Consider the following 24,356-nt stretch of genomic DNA (forward strand, 5'->3'; position numbering starts at 1 on the left):
TGTGGGGGAGGGACATACAAAGCAACAAAGAAATCATCTTATAATTGCGTTAGAAACAAATGCATGAAAGAAAAAAACATTTAAAATACATATCTTAGGGTTCATTTTCCTAACATCACCTTATCTGACCTTTTCTGCTTGACTCATACATATACTAGATATTGCAAATAAGGGAAATCATGGGACCTATGTTTCTTTGGGCTTGGATTACTTCACTTAATATAATTTTTTCCAAGTCTATTTTTAACGGAAGACATGATATCACTGTTTTAATTAAAACAGCAACAAAATAGCAAACTCAAGTAATCTGTGGAGTGATTGTCAACATTTCCGTTGTAGAAAATTCTGTGGCTGCCATGAACTTCTCAGATATTTCTGCAAAACTATGAACCAAAAGCAAGACAAATGACACTCTGATTGATTACTTGTTGATTTTATTTTTAAAATGTATTTACCTATCATAAGAAGTTCATTAGAACACAAATAAACAAAAAGCCATAATAATAAAATGATCTTTCTTTAGGTCTGAATAAATAAGTTAATGAAGTAATATGCTTGAGCTGAATTAGAAACTTTTCCATAACTTATTAGGTAGCAATTACAGAGAATGTAAATCTAAATAGTTTGACATATTTCTGGGGAAGTGGGTAAAATGGAAGTGTCACTTTCACTGATATTTAGCAAAGCAAATGCACTAATAGAATCATGTGGTCTACTTTTCAAGTTGTCAAATTGTTTATATTTAGGGATCAGTGTGAAGAATGTTTAAATAACACACGTGGTAATTAAAAACCTAGTTGTTGAACAATATTAACCCTTTATGTAATCAGAGCACTAAATTGGGCTTCAATTCATGATTACATTTAAAGATTCTTGAAGTACAATTTATTGCTACATCCAAGAAATGCATACTGCTCATATTTCAATCCATTTGTGAAGCACTTGATTTTTTTCCTGATAGGTGAAGAACATTTGATAACATTGGATTGGATAACGTTGATGGAGAACAGAACGGAGGTGACAGAATTTATCCTGCTGGGACTGACCAGTGACCCAGACCTGCAGGTCCCCCTCTTCATCACCTTCCTCATCATCTACATCATCACACTGGTTGGGAACCTGGGGATGGTCCTCCTGATCCTCTTGGACTCTCGTCTCCACACCCCCATGTACTTCTTCCTCAGTAACCTATCTCTGGTGGATTTCTGTTACTCCTCCGCTATCACACCAAAGGTGATGGCTGGTCTCCTTATGGGAGACAAAGTCATCTCCTACCATGCTTGTGCTGCTCAGATGTTTTCTTTTACTGCATTTGCTACTATGGAAAATTACCTGCTGGCCTCCATGGCCTATGACCGTTATGCAGCAGTGTGTAAGCCCCTCCACTATACCACCACCATGACAAGAAATACGTGTGCAGGTGTGATTCTAAGCTGTTACCTCCGTGGTGTTCTAAATGCCGCCATCTATACTGGTGACGTATTCAGTCTCTCCTTCTGTAAGTCCCATATCATCCATCACTTTTTCTGTGACATGCCAGCGGTTATGCTTCTCTCTTGCACTGTGAGACGTATTAATGAGCTGATTATTATTTATGTAGCCAGCTTTGATATATTTTTGGCTCTCATGGTAATCTTAACATCTTACACGATCATTTTTATCACCATCTACAAGATGCACTCAGGTGCCGGACATCAGAAAGCTTTGTCCACCTGCGCCTCCCACTTCACTGCGGTCTCCATTTTCTATGGGACTCTTATGTTCATATACCTGCAGCCCAGCTCCAGTCACTCCATGGACACTGACAAGACTGTATCTGTGTTTTACACGATGGTCATCCCCATGCTGAACCCTATGGTCTACAGCCTGAGGAATAAGGAGGTCAAGAGCGCATTCACAAAATACTTTCTAAAGTCAAAGTAATATTTATGGTTTTCACATTTATTTGGGGGGATGCATAATACCCATATTCATTACACTCGAATCATCTCAGTATGTACCCTGAGTCATATTTTAAAACCCACATGATTTCAAATGTCTGAAGTAATTTCCTTAATCTACAATAGCCAAATGTCTGGAAAAAGGGAAACATTACATATATAGGAAGATTATCCTTGAGTGCATATTTTTATGGTATTTTAGATATGCTTATCATAAGCACTAGTTATAATTTATTTCAATTCAATTTTCTCTTGTAATGAAAACAATGTAAAAATAGCTACATGAAGAAGCACATGGATATTTGAAAGTTATGTTGATGTTTAGTGTGTTTGAAGATGTTTGTGACTTAATAGGGCAGAATTTTATATTATGTGGTTGTTATGTGGTTATTTTATGATCATCTGACTCAATGAAAGGATACTCAACTAGTTAAGTATTTCATGTGAGTGTGCTTATGAATATGTTCTGTTGTAGTGAACTATTTAATCTAATAAGTTTATCATCCAATCCATTGTGATTCTCTCCACTAGAAGAGTTATGAAATGTCTGAATCTTTCTCTGTCTTCTTTAACTGGAACACTCATATGGTCTTTGGTTTGTGCCTCAGAGCTACTAATTTTTGGACCTTCAATCTGTAAGTCTTAAGCTCATCACCCTTCACTCTCCACTCAGATTTTTCAACTCAGAATGAATTAAAACCCAACCATGCCAGGTGCTGGTTGCTCATGCTTGTTATCCTAACTACTCAGAAGGCTGAGATCTGAGGATCATGGTGCAAAGCCAGCCCAGGCAGGAAAGCCTGTGAGGCTCATTGGAGAATGAACTACCAAAAACAGCTGTACGTGGTTCTGTGGTTCAAGTGGTAAAGCACTAGCTCTGAGAACAAAAGTTCAGGAATGGCACCTAGGCCCTGATTCCAAGTCCCAGGACCAACACACACACACACACACACACACACACACACACACACACACACACACACACACACACACACACACACACACACACACAAGGAGAGTATGGCCCTTCTTAGCTTCCATAATCACATGTGTTCTGTCTGACCCATGACAAGTGTATTCTTTTTTTGGGGGGGGGTCAAGTTGTGGGGCCTGAACTCTGGGCCTAGGCGCTGTCCCTCAGCTCTTCAGCTCAAGGCTAACTCTACTACTTGATCGGCTTTTTTCTTTTTGCTTATGTGGTGCTGAGGAATCGAACCCAGGGCCTCATGCATGCAAGGCAAGCGCTCTACCACTGAGCCACCTTCCCAGCTCCACAAGTGTATTCTTACAGGTTTATTCATGCCCTGTTGTTCAATTTCACTGCAGAACATTAATAGATTAATGCTTAAGGGTTGTAATTAGGTTTTGAGTTGTGGTATTAAAGTATAAACATATGTATCATATTTTTATTTCTCTCCCTATTAGTCTAGGAGTCTTACTTTGAGACAAAACTTATTATACTAATAAAAATTATGTGTTTTATCTGTGCATATTTTAACAATATACATATACATATCAATTAATCTCATTTAATAAAAATTAGTTTATCTGCTTTAATTACTTTTTACAATCTCTCTCTCTCTATATATATAAATTGAGTAAGTCAAGAAATTGTTACACCCATACACATGCACATATACCCACACAGACATACACACACACACACACATACACACACACACAAGAATTGTTTTTATCTATTGGGAAAAGTAATACGTCTTTTGCAGGGAAAATGATGGATCTGGAGAAGATTATGTTGAATGAAATCAATCGAGCTTTGAAGATCAATGGGCATATTTTCTGTCCTACGTGGAAGTTAGATCTAAAATATAAAAATATATGAAAATGCCTAGAGGTCCATATGCATCTGTAGTAAAATATGGGGCATGAAGGTGGGGATGCCCTCTGAATAATTAACAGATGATTTTACAAGACAAAAAACATAAAGGAAAAGTATTTCTTTTCTACAGGGGATGGGATTTAAGGGGAAGGGGTAAATGAACGGAGAGGAGAGGGGAATGGGTGAATGCAGTCATAATACACAATGTACCTATGTAAGAAGACAGAATGACTGAGCTGAGGGGGTGGGTGGAGTTGTGGTAGGGAGGGGAAAATGATGAAGAGCGTGGTGCGGCTGGTGATGTGCTTTACCCATAAACTGACATGTTGAATTGAGACACGGTGGTTTAATTGCTTAAAGGTAATAAAATAAATATATTTAAAAATAATTATTTTTAGGGGACAAAATATCTGTAACATAACAAAATTGCAGCAACTAAAAAATATTTTATGTTGGAAAGTCTTTTATCAATAATTTTACATTTTGAAGGAGAACCATATACAAACTAAAGGACACAAAATCATTTCTTTTCTATTGTCTTGTGTGTATTGCTGTTGCATTGGTTTCCCCCTGCCTTTGTCCTTTTTCTCACCATTCTGTTCTTCCCCTTCCTTTCCCTTCCCTAATTCAAATAAACATATATACAATACCAGGGTACCAAAATCAAATACAGTGACAACAGAGGATAGGCCATAGGAGGAAGAATGGACAAAAGAAACAAAACAAACCACACATAGTATATTACAAACAACAACAACAAAGAAAAACCTCTTGTGTCCATACAAAATACTTTCTTAAGGATAGATATACCCTACATTATCTCTGAATGTTTTATTCTAATTTTATTTTCTTCAATGCTCTCTCTTCTTCCTAAATTTAAGGAAGATTATTTCTTCTCATTAATAAAGAGATTTCCTGGTTCAGTTTTCAGCTATATGAAGCCCTTCTTTTTGAAAGACAGAAAAGAAAGAGTGTTTGGATATTTGGTTATTCTGGTTTCTGGAAGAAGGCAGAGGACTAAAAAATGCTTTTATCAAACTATTTAACCAAAGTCACTATTGAATACTATAGTGTCACCCTCAATAGATGCACAAAAACCCTTTGACAAAACCTTTTATGTTAACAACGGCTTTGGAGAAGCTAGGAATCTGCCATGTTGAAGAATACTTCAATATAATGAAGGCTCTACCTAGATAGATAGATAGATAGATAGATAGATAGATAGATAGATAGATAGATAGATAGATAGATAGATAGATATTACATATAGATATCTATGTAGATCTCCATCTACCTATTAATAGATACAAATACAATATATGTCTAAAGATATATAGCTGAAAAAATATGTAAAGACCTGTAGCTGAAATTATATTACTGGCAGAAAACTTCCAATTCTGATTAATATAGTACTGAAAAGTCCAGGCATAGAAATAATCAAGATAACAATGTAAAAGTTATCCAAATTGGAAAGAAAGGAATCAAATTATCCCTGTTTGCAAATGATGTGATTTTGTTTATAGAGAACCATAAAGACTTTACTGCAAAACTCCTAGAGCTGAGGAACACCTTTGGCACAGTAACAGGACACTGACTCAATGCACAAAAATCAGTAGCTTTTTTAGCATATCAACCACTTATGGAAATGAGGTTCTCATTAGACCCTGTATATAGTTTCTCTTAGCTTTTTGTACCTCATGTTTTGCATAATAAGCAATGCAATATGAAATGGGAGTCACCAAAACAGCAGAACAACGGATGAATCACAGCAACACTGATACTCACTTGACACTATGTGGGATATGAACATTACAATGGGTGCGGGGGAATAAGAAGGGGTAAGTAGGAGATATGGGGGTAATGGAAACAAATGTACTTATTGTCTTACCTATGTAACGGTAACACACCAGCTCATCACTTTTTCAATTAAAAATTTTAAAAATTTAAAAATTAAAGAAGGAAATGAGAACAATCTTTTTCACAAAACCCTTTTAAAATACCACAGAATAAAGCTAACTAAGGAAGTGAAGAATCTCTATAATGGAATTCTGAAGGAAGAAATAGAAGACAATACCAAGAAGGAATACTTGTGGTCTGGCAGAATAAACACAGTGAAAATAGCCATACATGTGATCAAACCTTTAAAAATTTAACAGGCAATCTAATGAAAGGGAATATCAAGCAGCTGAAACAAGGTTATAAAGAGGGATGGATATGGATAAATCTAAAGGGAAGCAGGACAAATACATCAAGATAACTCAATGTCCCTGTTTGATAAAGGATGTAGGAAATGTGAAATGAGTGTGGGGGGTAGAGAAATGGGGATAATGATGGAAGGAGCGATGAACAGAAAGCACTGGACACTTGGGTGGATGTGTTCATTTGTAACCTCCTTTGACAACCTTTTGAAGTTCAGAAAAACTAAAGCTAAATTTAAAAAACAGGCAATGTAACTATTTCCTATTCAAATGAATAATCACTTAACCTTTAACAAATCAACCTGACACCTTTCTATTTACTCATATCACATAAAATCAGATATTTGCACAAAATTGCTTCATTAAATATTTATATCACTCTTGCTGCTAATAGCCAACCAGGACAGTTAACAAAAATATTACTTAACTGAAGAATGATAAAAATCATTTCTATTACTCTTCAACAAAAAATATCCAACACTAAGGATGAACATCAGTTACTAAACATATATTTCCAACTTAAGACCACGTACTCCAAAATTGTAGTAAAAAGCATTGTAGCAGAATTACATGGTTAATATGTTTTTCTTATTACAGCTATAAGGAGGAGAGGCACTGGTTAAACAGAAGATCAAATAAACTGTTTCAGCTGAGTACAGAAATGATTACAAAGCCTACATTTAACAAAATTCTTAGGTTCCTACACCAAACATTGCTGGTCTTACGTGGTGGAAAATAAAATTAATTCAAATATTCATGCAATCAATAAGTGACACATCACACAAAAACATAAGTACACATGAAAACAACCAACTTGATCCCTATAGATGTTTTAATGACTACATCCCTAGAAAGTAAGGTTTGGAGCTGCAGGTAGTCTCACAGGGGAATTCTACAGCGTTCTTCCAGTCTATGTAACTCTCTCCAGATCTCCATGTATTAGCCCCTGAAAAACTAATATGGTGCCATACCATATCATTTGAGAAAAGATGAACTACACACCATGACATATTAGCCATTATTTTTAATGCAACAATAACCCTTGTTAGTAAATACATATCTTCTTCTGAAGATTGACCATGAGTCTTCACTCATGGTCAGGAAGAGCACACAAGATAAAAAATATATTGGCAGAGTTTTAACTATTCATCTCTCCTCCAGGTTTTTCGAAGACCTTTCTTGTTTGATGTTTTCAGTCACCATCTGTGAATTACGTTGCATTATCAGTTTATTTTCTAAATGCAGAGGAAGGAAGCAACTCCATTAAACAGAAAAAATTCATGATACTTTTAAGAATTAATCCATGTGAACAGCCCTTGCCTTAAAGATTTTGAAATATATTGACTACAGCCTGAAAGAAAGAGACTAATCTTTCTGTGATTGGTTTTTCTCCAACAAGTAAGTTCTGTATGCTATACATATCATTAGTAAGAAGTTCAGTACATGGGCAGGCAGAGGAAGCTATACCTAGTGTGAATTGTGATTGTTTTTTAAAATTTAAATTGTTATTATAGAGGTGATGTGCAGAGGGGTTACATTTACATGAGTCAGGTAATGAGTTTATTTCCTTTCATACAGGGTAGTCTGCTCCTTCTCTCTCTCCCAGTCCCTCCCTCCCTTCTCCACCCATGAGTTGTATAGTTCACTTTCACCAGTGTCGAGTGAGCTCCACTGCTCTACTTCTTTGCCCTTTTTCCTCGAGTTCTGTGCCTTCCCAAAGATATACACATAAATACACTATATATAAGGTAAAGAAGACAGAATCATCAGGGGAAAAAACCCTAAAAATTAAAACAAGAAAGAAAAAGGAAAAAAGTCTTCCATTTTTATATCTTAGGAGCTCATTTTAGTATGTGTATTATTCTATATAAATATGAAGAGGCATTTAGGCATTGCATGTTTGTGATTCGCTCCTAAGAGCATCCTTTTTTGGTCTCCCTCTATGTATCTAGAATCCTGTATAATTTTTCATATCCCAGTGCATTTTAGATCTAACTTCTGCATATCAGAGAGAACATGTGCCATTTGTCTCACTGATCTTGGCTTACCTCACTTAACATGGTTTGTTCTAGTTCCATCCATTTCCTAGCCAATGACATTATTTTATTCTTTGTAATGGCTATGTAAAATTCCATTGTATATAGGTACCACATTTTTTAGATCAACTCATCTATTGTGGGGAATTTGGGCTGTGTCTATATTTTGGCTAAACTCATAATATTAACTAAAGGGTACAGACACATTTGAATGGTTTGAAGAATTTCTTGACAAGAGAGCAGAAATGGAACTTTCAGCTTCTATTGAGCTCTGGCAGTCAATTGACCACTAGAAGATGCTTTGACAATTTATTGATTTGTTTGCATTTAGTTAACAATGAGAAAATGTTTGTTACACACATGGTACTCATCATAATGAACAGAACATAAGCCTCTCTATAAGAAACGCACCAAAATGGCTTCCAGCTTCATGCTTCTAGTTTGTAAAATCTTGAAGTACAATTGATTACTACATCTGAGGAGCATACTGTTATTTATATGTTTCAACTCCAATTTATTTGTAACATTTGCTTTTTAACAGGTGCAGTATCTCTAATAGTTCTTAGATAGCACTGATGGAGAACAGAACAGAGGTGAAAGAGTTCATCTTGCTGGGACTGACCAACAATCCATACCTACGGGTCCCTCTCTTTATTGCCTTTCTCCTTATCTACATCATCACTCTGGTTGGGAACCTGGGGATGGTCCTATTGATTGTCTTTGACTCTCGTCTGCACACTCCCATGTACTTCTTCCTTGGTAACCTGTCTCTGATGGACTTTTGTTACTCTTCATCTATCACTCCCATGGCCATGGCTGGGCTGCTTATGGGCCACAAAGTCATGTCCTACAATGCTTGTGCTATGCAAATGTTCTTTTTTTCAACATTTGCCAATGTGGGAAATTACCTGTTGGCTTCCATGGCCTATGATCGCTATGCAGCAGTGTGTAAGCCCCTCCATTACACCACCATCATGACAAGAAACATGTGTGCAGGTCTGGTTGTAAGTTGCTACATCTGTGGTTTTCTGAACGCATCCATCTATACAGGGGACACATTCAGTCTCTCCTTCTGCGAGTCCAACGTGGTCCATCACTTCTTCTGTGATATTCCAGCAATTATGGTTCTCTCTTGTTCTGTTAGAGATGTTAATGAGCTGGTTGTTATTTATGTAGCCAGCTTTGATATATTTTTGGCTCTCACGGTAATCTTAATATCCTACACAATCATTTTCATCACCATCTGCAAGATGCACGCAGGTGCTGGACATCGCAGGGCTGTGTCCACCTGCGCCTCCCACTTCACTGCAGTCTCCATTTTCTATGGGACTGTTATCTTTATGTACCTGCAGCCCGGCTCCAGTCACTCCATGGACACAGATAAAATTGTATCTGTGTTTTACACGATGGTCATCCCCATGCTGAACCCTATGGTCTACAGCCTGAGGAACAAGGAGGTCAAGAATGCATTCACAAAATGTTTTTCTGTAGGCTAAGTAATCTTTTTGGTTTTTACATTGCCTCTTGGGGCTGCATAATACTTATATCCATCCCTCTTGCATCCTCTCAGTCCAGGTACTGAGTCATATTTTAAAATCCACATTATTTCAAGTCCCTAGTGCAATGTATTTGCATCTTCATTTTCTGGTTGTCTGGGGAAAGGAGGAACAATAGAACTAGAAAACATACTACTGGAATGGGAATTTTTATGATATTTTTTGGTAGGCCTGTCTAAAATGTTACCAATTCAACTATTGTTTGTAAAGCTTTTCCATTGCCAGATGAATGCAAATTTCTGTAAAATAGCTACATGTATAGTTGAAATGCATGCAGATGGTCAGTGAGATTAAATGCAATGTGTGACTAAGATGGCAGAATGGCTTTTAGATGATCCGTTATGGAGTTCTTATTATGTGATAATTTACTTCAATCAAGGGATATCCAGAGAGCTAGTAGTTTGGTTTTTTTCATTGTTATGGTAAAGGTGATATACAGAGGGGTTACAGTTACGTAAGTCAAGTAATGAGTACATTTCTTTTTGAGCAGTGAACAAATGCAGCAGTGACGCTCACTAGACATGTTGAAAATGAGCTCTCCAACTTGTGGGGAAGGACGGGAGGGAAAAAGGAGAAAGCAAGGGAGGAAGTGACACTGTTCAAAAAGAGCTTATTTGCCAGGCCCAAAGAGAATAGGCCCCATGGTTTCCCTTATTTGCAACAACTAGTATATGTCTGAGTCAAGCAGAAAAGGTCAGCTAAGTTGATATTAGGTGAAATGAACTCCAAGATAAGGACTCAAATGTTATTTCTTTCATGCGATTGTTTCTAATATATTTATAAGATGATTTATTTGTTGTTTTGTATGTCCCTCCCCCGTGGAATAACCCCTGCTTTCACTGTATTTGATGTTGGTATAATTTGTGGAGGGGAAGGGAAAAAACAAATCATTTAAATAGGGATACAGGTGGACCCATTGCAACAGTGAGATGTACAAGTCGTTATGTCAGAAAACAAACTTTACAACTTTGGCCGAGGGGGAGGGAGAAATTGGAAGGGTTGGTAAGGGGAAACAAAGGAGGAGGCAACAATGCTTGATAAGAAATGTACTCATTACCTTGCCCATGTAATTGTAACCCCTCTATATGGTATTTTCACAATAAAAAAAGAGCTTATTTATGCCTTTGAAGATGTTTCTGAAGTAGACCACTATTTAATTCAAGGAAAGTCCTAAAGAATATCTTCCCTTAATCAATGAGGGTGGATCATCTCAGCTTTACTACGAATCACTCAACTAGAAGAAAGTGCTGAAAATGACAAATTCTCTTTCTGTCCTCTTTAATTGGTACATTCATTTCCTCTCATTCTTGGACATCAGAACTCTTAGTTCTTGGACTTTCTGTCTTTAATATGTACAAACGTTACACCTCACTACTTCTTATTTGAGTCACTGAAATCAGAATGAATTACACCCTAGCTATCTCATTCTCTGGCTTACATCTTCCATAAGCACATGAGCCCAATTTATAACAAATGTCTTGTTATAGGTACTTACATATCTTACTGACATTGTCTCTCTGGACAACCTCAATAGAGTAGTGTTTAAGAGTCATAATGTAGTATTTATTTTTTGGTCAGGCGTGGGGCTTGAACTCTGGGCCTGGGTGCTACCCCTCAGCTCTTCAGCTCAAGGCAAGTACTTTACCACTTGAACCATGGAGCCACTTCCCATTTTCTGGTGATTTATTGGAGCTAAGAATCTCATGGACTTTCCTGATTAGGCTGGCTTTGAATTGTAAGCCTCTGATCTCAGCTTCCTGTGTAGCTAGGATTATAGGCATGAAACACTGGCACCTGGCATAATGTAGTATTTTTAATTGTGTTGTAAAAATTTGAATTTGTATATGATGTTTTTTTCTTTCCCTCCTATTCTGAGTCCAAACTTGAGGACAAACATATTAGACAGTGAAAAAAAGTATGTGAGTCACCTTTGAACATTTAACAATATATGCATGCCTATACATATGAAAAATATGACATTTAATATGAATTAGTTTATCTTTTTCAATTATTTTACACAACCATTTAAAAATTTTTATTGCCAAAGAACAAAATATCTAAAGTGCATAGTGCACTTTGAAAAAATTCATTCCCTCCACTACAATCTTATTTCTATCCTTCCATCTACCCTCTTTATAAACAGTATTTGGTGATTCTACTGTTCTGTTTCATTGATGATAACCATTTTGACTGAAGTGAGATAAAATCTTTAAATGTAACTTTGATTTGCATTTCTATGAGGTTACAAAGGTTGAAATTTTCCCATGTATTTATTGGCCATTTTTACTTCTTCATATTGAGTTAGCTCATTTACCTACTTCATGGTTGGGTTGTTTTTGATTCTCTCTCTCTCTCTCTCTCTCTCTCTCTCTCTCTCTCGTCTTCTCTGTGTGTGTGTGTGTGTGTGTGTGTGTGTGTTTTCTCTTTTGGTATTTATTATTTGAGTTATTTTTATATTCTGAGTATTTATTTCCTCTTAGGCAAATAACTACCAAAATTAGGCCATGATTTTAATGTATTATGTGTTTGTTTCACAAGGCTGCAACTTGTCCTTTTTCAATGTTTCTTTGAGCTATTGAACCATATTTAGAAAACAACTGACTATGACTCTATCTTGAAATGTTGTCCCAATGCACCTCTTTACCAGTTTAACAGTGCCAGATTTTACGTTAAGGTCTTTGGACAACCGTGACCTGATTTTTACATGGAGTGACATGTAGGTATCTAATTTCAGTCCTCTGTAGGACGATTTGCAGTATTACCAGCCCAACTTATTTTAAAAGGCTTTTTTCTCAAATGTAATTTTTGGCTCCTTTCTAAAATATTAGCTGGTGTATAGGCTTATTTGGGGAGCCTCTGTTCTAATTACATGTTGCTTGCTTGCCACTATCAAGCTGATTTGTTACTGGTGTTTTCTACTAGGGTTTTTAAATATAGTTTCTACATCTGGCATTATGATTTTCTCAACATTGTTATTTTTGCTCAGGGCTCCTTTGGCTATTCAGGGACTTCTGTGCTTTCATATGAAATATTAAATTCTTCTCTATTCCTGTGGATAATGTCACTAAAACTTTCAGGAAAGGTGCACTGAATCCATCAATAGCCACTGATAATTCAGCCACTTTCACAATGTTAACTCTGCTGCTCCTTAAAACTAAAATATTTCTCAATCATCCACTATCTTCTCCAATTCTGAGATCACTGCTTTACAGTTTCCACTAAAATGTCTTTTGCATTTTTGGTTAATGTTATGCCTTGGTAATTTTTGAGGAAATTATGCTTAGAATCTTTTTCCTAGTTTCGTTTTCAGCCAAGTTTTTTTTTTCCTGTAGAGAATAGCAACTGATTTTATATTTTTTGTATCCTCCCAATTTTCTGTGCTTTTTAGAGCTAAGAGACATCCAGTGGATCTTTTGGTCTAGGATTATATTTCTCTTGACACAATAGTCTTTTTAAGATTTAAAAGCATTATATTAAATAGCTAAAAGAATGGAAACTCTTACCCCATGTATCATGGAAAAGGGTTGTTGAATATTTTTATTACACCACCCACACCCATGACCCTGAGCTACACTTACTCAGTGGGTCCAATGGGCAAACACTGCCAAAACATGTTACAACCCACTCCACCCATTCCCAGAGTGGCTGCCCACACTGCCCAAGTGGGTCCAAGTAGGTCCAAAAATGAATTTCACCTAGTAGAAAAGAGCTAAATATATATTCATGAGGACTGGTGACCAACTGAGCAGGCTCCTCATAGCTCCAGGCTGTGTGGAAACTAAACAGCAGGAACAATTTCTCCCCACAAAGAGAACAGCAGCTGTAGAAACTTCCTCTATCTTACCAAGAGGTACTGTCAGCACATATAACACAACTCAAGTTAGGCACCCCTGCTTTCACTGCATTTGATGTTGGTATAATTTATGGAGGGGAAGGGAACAAACAAATAGTTTAAATAGGGATACAGGTGGACCCATTGCAACAATGAGACGTTCAAGACATTATGTCGAAAAAGGAACTTTACAACTTTGGCATGGGGGAGGAGAGTAGGGGGGAGGAGAGATCGGAAGGGATAGGAAGGGGAAACAAAGGAGGAAGCAACAATGCTTGATATGAAATATACTCATTACCTTGCCCGTGTAATTGTAACCCCTCTGTACGGTATTTTCATAATAAAAAAACTAAAGAAGGAGTCTTAAGAGAAACAGAGCCCCCCACCCGACCCACTAGAGAGATTGCATTAAATCAGATACCAGAGTTGGCCCTGAGACTGGAAGTACAGATCATTTTGAAGAGAGAACTCAGCCAGTAACCAACTGTATCCAGAAAGATGGCAAATTGACAGGTCTTACATTACTAAACAAAAACTCAGACCCTAGTATATCTAATGGAGCTGGATATGTAGATAAGCTACCAATGGTATCCTACTCTATGCAACTATTTTACGACATTTTGAATTGAGGAGGGCATTGGAGATGAGATACATCCCCACACCAGTGATGTGAAAAGGCAAATCAAGCCATCGAAAACCCAGCCCAGGGGAAGGGCAGAGGGCAAGGGGGCAAGGCACAGAGACTATCCCATTGGGATGACTTCAAAAGACTAAAAGCCCAAACCACAAAACGTCCTCAAATAAGGAAAATACAATAAAGAAATACAGGAAAGATGAGTAAACAGAGAAATGCAACACTTCTGGAAACAATAAGCCACACTTGAGCCACAACTCCACTTCAGAATTTTTTCATAGATAATGAAAAAATGGACTTTCTTACTTGAGCTGGCTTCACACCTCAATTCTCAGATCTCACCCTCCTGAGTAACTAGGATTATAGGCAAAAGCCACCAATACCAAGCATGATAAAAAGGAACACAAATAACAATTATCCATGTTTACAGACAATATGATCCTATAACTAATAGACACTAAATATCCCACCAAATCCCTTAGATTAGGTTAACACTTTCAACAAAGTGGCAAGATATAAAATTGACATATAATAATTGGTCATTTTGCTATATACTAATAATAATCTAAATAATAATAATGCTAAATAATCCTATTCACAATCTTAGTTTACAAAAATGCCTATGAATAAACTCCAATGATGAGGTGAAAGATCCCTACAAGAAAAACTATAAAACACTGCAAAAAGAAATCAAACAATACACTAGAAGATGGAATACCTCTCAGGTTCATGAATCAACAGAATTAATATTGTGAACATGCTAGGGAGGAAAGGAATGGTAGGGGAAAAATTAAGGAGGGGGTAACAATGCCTGATAGGAAATGAACTCATTACTTTGCTCATGTAACTGCAATCCCTCTGTACAGCATCTTTACACTAATATATATATATATATATTAATCTACAGATTAACTGAAATTCTAAACAGGCAACCGCAACCCCCCTCTTTCCATATCTATCTATCTATCTATATATATATATATAGTTTCATATATATAATTTCAAAAACCAGAAAAATCACTCCATCTATACAAGTATAATAGAAGATCCAGAAACAAACTCACAGCTATAGATCACCATGTGATCTTCACAAAGAATGCATGTACAAAAGAGCAAAATGAAACTCATGAACATGATAGAATAGAAGGAAGCAAAGGGGTAGAGGGACCAGAGTGTAATAAAGCATGCGGAATCTCACTGGAAGTTGTAGAATAATAAGGTGTTGAGGGAAGAGAAAAGAGAAAGCTAAAGAGAAGGGTGTGTGTGTGTGTGTGTGTGTGATGCATAGGAGAAATACCAGGGTGAAACTTTTTGGTCATGTGTGTTTAAAGAAAGGAATGGTAAGAAAGTAAAACATACTCTATTGGAAGGATAAGTATCAACAGTAAGGGAGAGAGTAAAATAGGGCAAATATCTTGGCAGCACTATATATACATGTATGAACATAGAATTTTAAAATCTGTTGAAGTTGTTTTAAGAGGAGGGAGAAGGTAAGGGAGAGTGATCGACGTTGATTGAGGTACATTGGATGCATGCAGGGAGATGTCACACTAAAACCCTCTTTGTAGAACTAATGTATGCTAATAAAATAATCCCTCAAATGACAAGTATTTGAAGAGATAATATTTAAACTGATTTAAACATCCCATAATTCAAATACACAAAACCTCATTGTAACCCTTAAACATTATGAATGTTTTCTATTTGCCATTTAGAAGTAAATTTACTTTGCAACGGATAATAACCAGTTTCTTCCCTTTAGGCAGGATAATTGCTTCTTCCCTCGCATAGCTGAGTGAGAAGACTTAGGTATTCTCATCGGAGAAATCTCCAGAGATCTCCAAGTCTCTATAATTGTCTACAGACCTTCCATTAGCATCAGAAATCCCAATATGACTCAACATCAAGTCGTTTTCGAAGGAGCATGCTATATGATGTGCTTTGCTGGTCATCATTTATTCCTGTGAATGGGCAGCATTGGGAGTGCATCCAGATCTTCTCACCTGAGGATTTGCTGTGTACCTTCAGCCATGACCAGGAAAAACATCAAAGGTAACATTACATGGATTGACTTTTAAATTACCACCTCCTCACCGAATGTGTTACAAAGCTCTCATTTGTGTTTTTTTGTTCTGTTTTGTTTTGTTTTTGCAGACAAAAACAAATAGTGAATAGTGAGCTAGAAGGAATGCAATCATGTTCATTTGACAAGAGGAGGTAAGTGACTCTTCCAAGAGTGCAGAAAGAATTTGTGGCAGATTTAGAACCCGACTCACACTGACTATTTCTCCACATCTCATGTCCCATAAAGTTGGAACATTTTGAGCCAATGTGAAAGGAATCATGTAGTTTTCTAATAGTATGTCTTCAACAATACGATTTCCCAATAGTGCTTATTTAAAAAATAATAATTTAAAAATCACTATTATGCCAGGGATCAGTGGCTCCCACCTGTACTCCTCGCTACTTAGGAGGCTGAGATCTAAGGATAGAGCTTTGAAGTCAGACTGGCAGGAAAATCCATAGACTCTTATCTCCAATAAACTACTCAGAAAAAGCTGGAAGTGGAGCTGTGGCTCAAGTGGTAGAGCACTACTAGCCTGGAGTGCAAGTAGGGTCAGGACCTAGGTCCTGTGTTCAACCTCAGGACTGGCAAAAAAAAAAAAAAATCACTATTATGATACCTACCTGTGCTATCTCTTCTAGCAAAGTGTCATACCTCTGTTTTCTATAAGCATTATGATGAGAAGTGTAACATATTTTTGCATATTTTAAATAATTTTAGTATGAACTTTAAAAGATCTATCCTATGGACACTAGTGATTCGTGTGAAATAATCATATTTCATTCCAAAACACATGAGCAGGAAAGGTAAGATACAATAATTAAAGGGTAACTTTGTTTTGTACACTATATATTTAGATCTGATTGTTGGTTAAAGACCCACACAAAAATCAGAAAGAAGTAAAATCCTGAAGAGTAAAATTATCCTTCTTTATTGCACACATAACTTAAATGGATTTGCAGGTTGTAAATGCCTCTCAACACTATGACCATGATCACATGCTTTCATTGGAAGGTGAATTTAATTTGTGAATATTGATTCTTCCTCATGCAGTCTGTAGAATTTTAGAGCATCAAATAGTTTCTGAAATACTCCTTATTTCAGCTTTTTGTTATGTCCCTTCCCCTCCCCAAATTATAAATAAATGTATATACAAAATGCAGGACACCAGAATCAAATACAGTGAAAACAAGGGTTATACTGTGGGGGAAGAACATACAAAAGAAAAAAGAGAATCACATAGTGCATTATAAGTACATTAATAGGGATACAGGTGGACCCATTGCAACAATGAGATGTATAAGACGCTATGTCAAAAAGCAAACTTTACAACTTTTGAGTGTGGGGGGGGATGTAGTCATGGAGATGGGAGGGCAGGGATGGTAAGGGAAAAACAAAGGAGGAGGCAACAATACTTGATAAGAAATGTACTCATTACCTTGCTCATGTAATTGTAACCCCTCTACATGGTATTTTCACAATAAAAAACTTACTTTAAAAAAAGAAAGAACCACTTCTGTTAAGGAAGAAATTTTGAATAAGAATGTCTCACTGTAACTGTAAGAGTTAATACTGATATTCTTGGAGTAAGGACAGAAAGAGAAATACTGATGAACACAGACAAGATCAGTAAGCTTTAGTGCAGGACAAAAGGCAAATTGGGATGGGGAAACTAAACATGGGCATTTTCCATAACAAAACAACATAAAAGTCATTATCTCTTAACTCAAGTATGGTATACAGTACACAGAGGAAGACTCCAGTTTAACAAAATGAATTCTAGGTAGTGAGAACTTCCTAGGTGTTGTGTGTGGGGGGGGGAGGGGTCAAAGGGAAGGAGGCAGACCGATGAAGAGAGAAAGGATGGGAGAATGCAGTCACAATACCAATGTACACCTGCGAAGATGGAACCAGATAACTTGAGGGGATGAGTGGGGTTGGGAAAAATTGAAGAGATTGATGACATTGGTGACACCAACCAAGAGGCATTACCGGTAAACTCATTTGTTGAATTCAATCCCCTTTGTCAACCACTTGAAGATAATAAAAAGATATATTCTTTTCATAAACTGACATGGTGAGTTGAAATCTGTTTGTACAACTACTTAAAGACAATAAAAACACAATTTAAAAGACTCTTATGACATGTGTTAATAACACGGGAGCTATCAAATACCATCTGTGGCTAATACTCCAAATGTTATTATCTCTTATGTAACAGCACCTTAGTGAATTTTCCCCCTGGAACCTGAACTTCTCACTACAGATGGACATAAGATGTTTAGTGGAATTATGCTATGACTTGTGACTCCTAGGTGGACAATGGAATGTCTGATATCTACGTCTGTCAAGAGCCTCAGCCTTTGTGTTAGCCACATATGAAGACGTGACCTCATTTACAGTCGCTACCACATTATTCTCAACGTACAAACTCTGCATAAAGAATAAGCTCATTCCAAAACTAGCCAAGTGTTTATCATTTGTAAATATATGTAGATGTGCTAGTGACAAATGGTTCTAGGTTTTTAATTTGTGGTAAACACTTCTGAGAGTGAAAGCAATCATTTCACTCTTCTGGATTTGTGTTTGTTTGCTTTATTTCCAACACAGGTCAAATATATCATCACCAAGATGAAATTACAAATTAAAATTATTCACTCACTAAATACACTGTGAACCAATAAACACTGAATTTGAACTAAAAGAGACAATCAAGAAGGATACATGGAAGTAAATTCAATTTGATTCATATTCACTTTAGACCCATAGAATCAGAACTACTTGGCATAGGTTAATTTGGCTTGGGTACAGAGATGAGATTGCCAATTAGTGCTCACACAAATATGAATGTGTTACTAGAATAATTACTCAACTGCTTGTGCTTCATAGTTTACAGGAAAATAACAACCAATCAAGCTTATTCTTAACAGAAGACAAGGAACAACCATCAAAGGGCTGGGAGGAGTGCAGTAGTTTGGCGCAAGTATGCAAATAGAGTCAGCTTTTCTAGGCACCAGGGAAATGGCTGGCAGATAGATTCTTCCATAGGAGCCATTTTCTCGTCATCCGATTATCTATATATCTGTTTAGAAAATTTAAAAACTATAAAGTTGTACAGCTGATTACTAAGATTCTTTACACTTGATAGTGTATCACCCTAGAACACATTTAATGAAATTTGGTTGTCAAGAAAATGATATTTTAAGTAATCATAACACAAAGCTATTGTTACAATGTCACTGTACTTCTACTCCTCTATTTCAATTTCTTTACCATTTTCTCCTTTCCTTCATCTCTGCAGACAATTTCAAATCTCTTGATGGAGAACAGAACAAAGGTGGCAGAGTTCATCCTGCTGGGACTGACCAGTGACCCCAACCTGCAGGTCCCTCTCTTTATCATCTTCCTCATCGTCTACATCATCACGCTGGTTGGGAATCTGGGGCTGGTCCTCCTGATTCTCTTGGACTCTCGTCTCCACACCCCCATGTACTTCTTCCTTGGTAATCTCTCTCTGGTGGACTTTTGCTACTCTTCAGCTGTCACTCCTAAGGTCATGGCTGAGCTCCTTATGGGAGACAAGGTCATCTCCTACAATGCTTGTGCTGCTCAGATGTTCTTTTTTGCAGGCTTTACTACTGTGGAAAATTACCTGTTGGCCTCCATGGCCTACGATCGCTACGCAGCAGTGTGTAAGCCCCTCTATTACACCACCACCATGACAACGAATGTGTGTTTGTGTCAGATCACAGGCTCTTACGCCATTGGTTTCCTGAATGCTTCCATCCACATTGGGGACACATTCAACCTCTCCTTCTGTCAATCTAATGTGGTCCATCATTTTTTCTGTGATATCCCAGCAGTCATGGTTCTCTCTTGCTCTGATAGACGGGTTAGTGAGCTAGTCCTTGTTTATATAGTGAGTTTCCATATCTTTTTTGCTCTCATCATTATTTGGATATCCTACATCTTTATCTTTCTCACCATCCTAAGAATGCACTCAACAACAGGACATCAGAAGGCTTTGTCCACCTGCGCCTCCCACTTCACTGCAGTCTCCATCTTCTATGGAACGAGTATATTTATGTATGTGCAGCCCAGTTCCAATCATTCTATGGACACTGCCAAAATCTCATCTGTGTTTTACACGATGATCATTCCCATGCTGAATCCTGTAGTCTACAGCCTGAGGAACAAGGAGGTCAACAACGCATTCAGAAAGATTTTGTTGAAGGGAAAATAGTCCTTATGGTTGCCCATTTCAGTTTCTGGGATGCATAATATTGCATTTATTCCATTCAAGACTCCTCCATGCCCTGTATTATATTTGAAACCCACACATAAATTCAATTTATTAAGTAGATTCACAGTAGAGTCTCAATAAATAATTATTAATAAAGTACTTATGTATAGAGTAGTTGAGCTTTGGTCTTGAATGAACAACTTTAATGTCAGATAGCTTTAAACTACTGCCTTGTGGTAGTAAAATTGCATAATAATATACTTCTAGCTCCTTCTGTCAAAAGACACTCCTAATGATTGGTGCCACACATTCCTGTGCAGCTGTCACTCCTCCCTTCAAACAGAACAATTACATGAATGAGCACACCTAACAGAATACATGAAGTTCCACCTATCACCTGGACTATCCCAAGCATGCTCATACACTTTACCAAGAGTTTATATCTCAATAAGTGGCTAGGAATACATCAGTTAAATGCTATCATGAAATTCATAAAGCATGTACAGCTAGTAACTGTGTCACAAGCTAGCATCTAATTTTACAGGAGAAGAGAAGAACTACATGGATAATACACAATTAATTGAAATAATTTAAAAATTCCAGGGAGAATATGACCTTGATGTACATCATAGTCGACATAGCTAGCACGTACACAGCACAATGGTCATATTTTCAGTTTTTTTTTTCTAGAGAAGCAATGGACAAAACTACTTGGATTTATATATCTGGGTACAGTTTGTTGCATCTACAAAATAGGAGTCTTCAACATCTCAGTCTTTGTAATATGAGATTATATTATAATATCTATACTATCCCTTGTGAAGGAACATCATAATGCAATATTTACTTCTCTATTTATGGTAAGTGTTCTTTTTTTATTGTGAAAATATGGTACAGAGGGGTTACAATTACATGAGCAAGGTAATGAGTACATTTCTTATCAAGCATTGTTGCCTCTCCTTTGTTTATCTAAGAATTTTAATAATTATTTAATAATTATTTAATTTGTTAATTTAATTAAATAAATTTAATTAATTTAACCAAAACAAAGTTTTTCTAGTGTGCCACTGTGCTTTTCTTATTGTTTTCTCTTTTTCTTATTATATTTAAGTAGTTGTACAAAGGAGATGCCATTTAACAAAACAGTTTTTGAATACAATATATCTCAATGTCACCCCTTTCAACATTCTGACGCCTTCCTTCACTCTTCTTGGTTTTGCAGGAAAAACAATTAATTATCAAATAATTATTTAATTTGGTAATTATTTTGGACTCAAGAAAAATCTTCAGATACTGTAGAATGTGACCATATGACCCTGGGGCCAGGCTCAATAATGCCCAGCAAAGATCCATATGCTGTTTTTGAAATGCTTCAAAATGACACTTGGAGCCCAAAAATGGACTATGAAGAGGTGATTAAATTAAGAATTGAAAGAATGATTGATCATTTGTGTCTGTGTTTTTTCCCGAGAAATAATCCTGTGCATCCTCATCAAACACAGTTTGAAAAACTGAACTTTTACAAGAGAAAAGTCTTCAAAGTAATACAGACATGATGTGACCACTAGCCAATGATTTAAGATCACCACTGGTGGATAAGACAGACAAGAAATGAATTGACTCCAAAAGCTGATGAAGAGATCTGGCTCTGATAGATCACTGATTTTAGGTCAGTGAGATTTCAACCTTTGAATTCCCACAACTCTAAAGAAAGATACATTGTGAGTTTCCATGTATATTCTAAGTTGCCATAGGAATCGCTTGTCTCCTTCAGCTTTAAAATCATATGTTACTATGGCACTTTCATTAGAGAAAGTTAACTACTGAAGTAATCTGTTCCTGGAACTTTTTAATTTTTTTTTATTATCCCTAAGTAGTTGTACAAAGGCGATGCCATTTAACAACATGGTTTCTCAGTACAACGCATCTTGATCAGTGTCACCTCCTTCAACTCTCTCAGACCTCTTTGACCTAAGCCTTCCCTTACTTCTTTAAACTGTGTAGTGTATACCGCTCTCCCTTTGGGTCCACCTCCACATCTTGGATGTACCCATTTCCTGATGCTGATTTTGCTGGGATTTGACCCAGTCTTTCTAAGATAGTATGCTATTTTCTCTCTCCATAAAGTCTATTATACTTCAATTAATTCATTTGTAACCACTTGCATATCGCCCAATGTGTTTACTTATAGATTTATAGGCACATTCCATCTACTATAAATGAAGGAAATCAGTCAATCTTTGTTTCTCTGGGCCTAGCTTACTTCACTTAACACTTAAGTGTTTTCATTTCCTTACAAATGGTGTTAACATTCTAATAGATGAGTAAAATCCCATTGTGTATGTTTATATAGATAGATATAGATATACATTTTTATATATACCACATTTTCTTGATCCATTCATCCATTGAGGGCTTACCCAAAGATATGAATGGTTTCTATAGTGAAAACTTCAAAAAATTGAAAAAGAAATTGAAGTATATTTAAGGAAATGGACAGACCTTTCCATGCTCCTAGATTGGAAGAATTAATAGTGTGAAAATGGCAATACTGCCCAGATAAATTGACAAATTCAATGCAATATTTAGAAAAAGCAATACAAAAAATTCATATGAATAACATGAGACCCCAGTTAATGAGGGTGAACTGTATCAGGTAGAACAGTGTTGGAGAAATAACAACATCAAACTTCAAATCCATACAAAGCAATAGTAATTAAAACATCTTGGTCCTGGAGTTTTCTTTGCTGGAAATTATTACCTCTGAATTCTTTCTCTACACTAGCTAGACAAATATTCAGATTCTTCTTTCTCATGACCTTTGGTGTTGTGTTAATTCTAGAATTTTGTTCATTAACTATGTTTCCAGTATGTTTGTATTCAGATGTACAGAATATTCTGTAATAATTTTCTGTTAGGTTAGTAATTATATAATAGTTTCATTTATGAGACAGAGATACAGAAAGGGCCAGAAAAGAAAAAAAGGGCCAAAAAGAGAGAAGAAGAGAGAGATTTGTTATAAGGAATTGAATCCATGCAATTATAGAATTTGGCAAGCTGAAATGTGCAGGATTGGCCACCCCACAATGACCAAGAAGAACTGATACTCTGATGGTCTGAGAGCCATATGCTGTTGAACTACCCCCAATCTGCCATTTTCCCCAAGGTCTCAGAAGGAATTACTACTTACAGTTAGAACACAGTTAATAACTCAGAATAATCTTATCTCATGATCTATGAGATCTTGAGATAGGGATCAATCTCTTATAGTGAGATGAGATAATTGCAATTTAATAAAAACTGCAGTGTTGTTGTCACAAAGGGTAATATCCACAGCCACCATATTTTAGGATCTGATACTGGAGCACCATGATTTAGCCTTCAAACCAATTGTGAAGGTAGATGTAGAACTTCAATGAATGAGAGGTACCAGACTCACGGACCACATTCTGGAATATACTTTAGGACAGTCTAGTCTACAAAAGACAAAAATTAATTGGTTAAAAACAGTTTACTTGCAATGTAGGTGGGAGAGGATATTTTCAGAGAGAAACACAGATGAATTTGTTTGGTGATTGTGTAGCATATACCTGACAACATACTAGACAAAATTCTTATTAGAACAATATATCAAAAATGCTGTCCTTATTGATTATAATTTCAATTTTTTTCAGAACAGGAAAATACATAATGCAAAACACACAGGCACATTACAAATAAATAGCGTGGCCCCTAGAGACAACTTAATTGCTTATTTGCCAGGAAAATAGGGTAAGAGCTGTAGATTGTTTCATAATCTCCAGTGGTCTCAAGGCAATCTAAGTCTCTACAGATCCCATTATCCTCCTAAATCCCAAAATGACTCAATGTCATTTGTTTTACAAAGAGTTAATGCACTCCGGACTCTGTTGGATATCATTTATTCATTTGAAATGATGATCATTTTTAATATCTACAAGCTGACCTCAGATAGGAAGATTCACTATGAGCTTTCAGTTATGGTTAGGAAAAC

General features: G+C 36.5%; 3 protein-coding genes across 3 annotated transcripts; all 3 read left to right on the plus strand.

Annotated features, from left to right (window-relative positions):
* Positions 1-999: 999 nt before the first annotated feature.
* On the plus strand, positions 1,000-1,923 carry LOC105995405 (olfactory receptor 5B3-like). The gene has a single exon (XM_013029115.1). The coding sequence runs from the start codon at positions 1,000-1,002 to the stop codon at positions 1,921-1,923; it is 924 nt and encodes a 307-aa protein (XP_012884569.1).
* Positions 1,924-8,589: 6,666 nt separating this feature from the next.
* Positions 8,590-9,510, plus strand: LOC105995314 (olfactory receptor 5B3-like). Its single transcript, XM_013029020.1, has one exon. It carries the CDS (start codon positions 8,590-8,592, stop codon positions 9,508-9,510), a length of 921 nt encoding a protein of 306 aa, XP_012884474.1.
* A 9,910-nt stretch (positions 9,511-19,420) lies between these two features.
* Positions 19,421-20,344, plus strand: LOC105995402 (olfactory receptor 5B2-like). The gene has a single exon (XM_013029112.1). The coding sequence runs from the start codon at positions 19,421-19,423 to the stop codon at positions 20,342-20,344; it is 924 nt and encodes a 307-aa protein (XP_012884566.1).
* The last annotated feature ends 4,012 nt before the right edge of the window (positions 20,345-24,356 follow it).

This window comes from Dipodomys ordii, unplaced genomic scaffold (genome assembly GCF_000151885.1).
Source record: "Dipodomys ordii isolate 6190 unplaced genomic scaffold, Dord_2.0 Scaffold117, whole genome shotgun sequence".
Lineage (NCBI taxonomy): Eukaryota > Metazoa > Chordata > Mammalia > Rodentia > Heteromyidae > Dipodomys > Dipodomys ordii.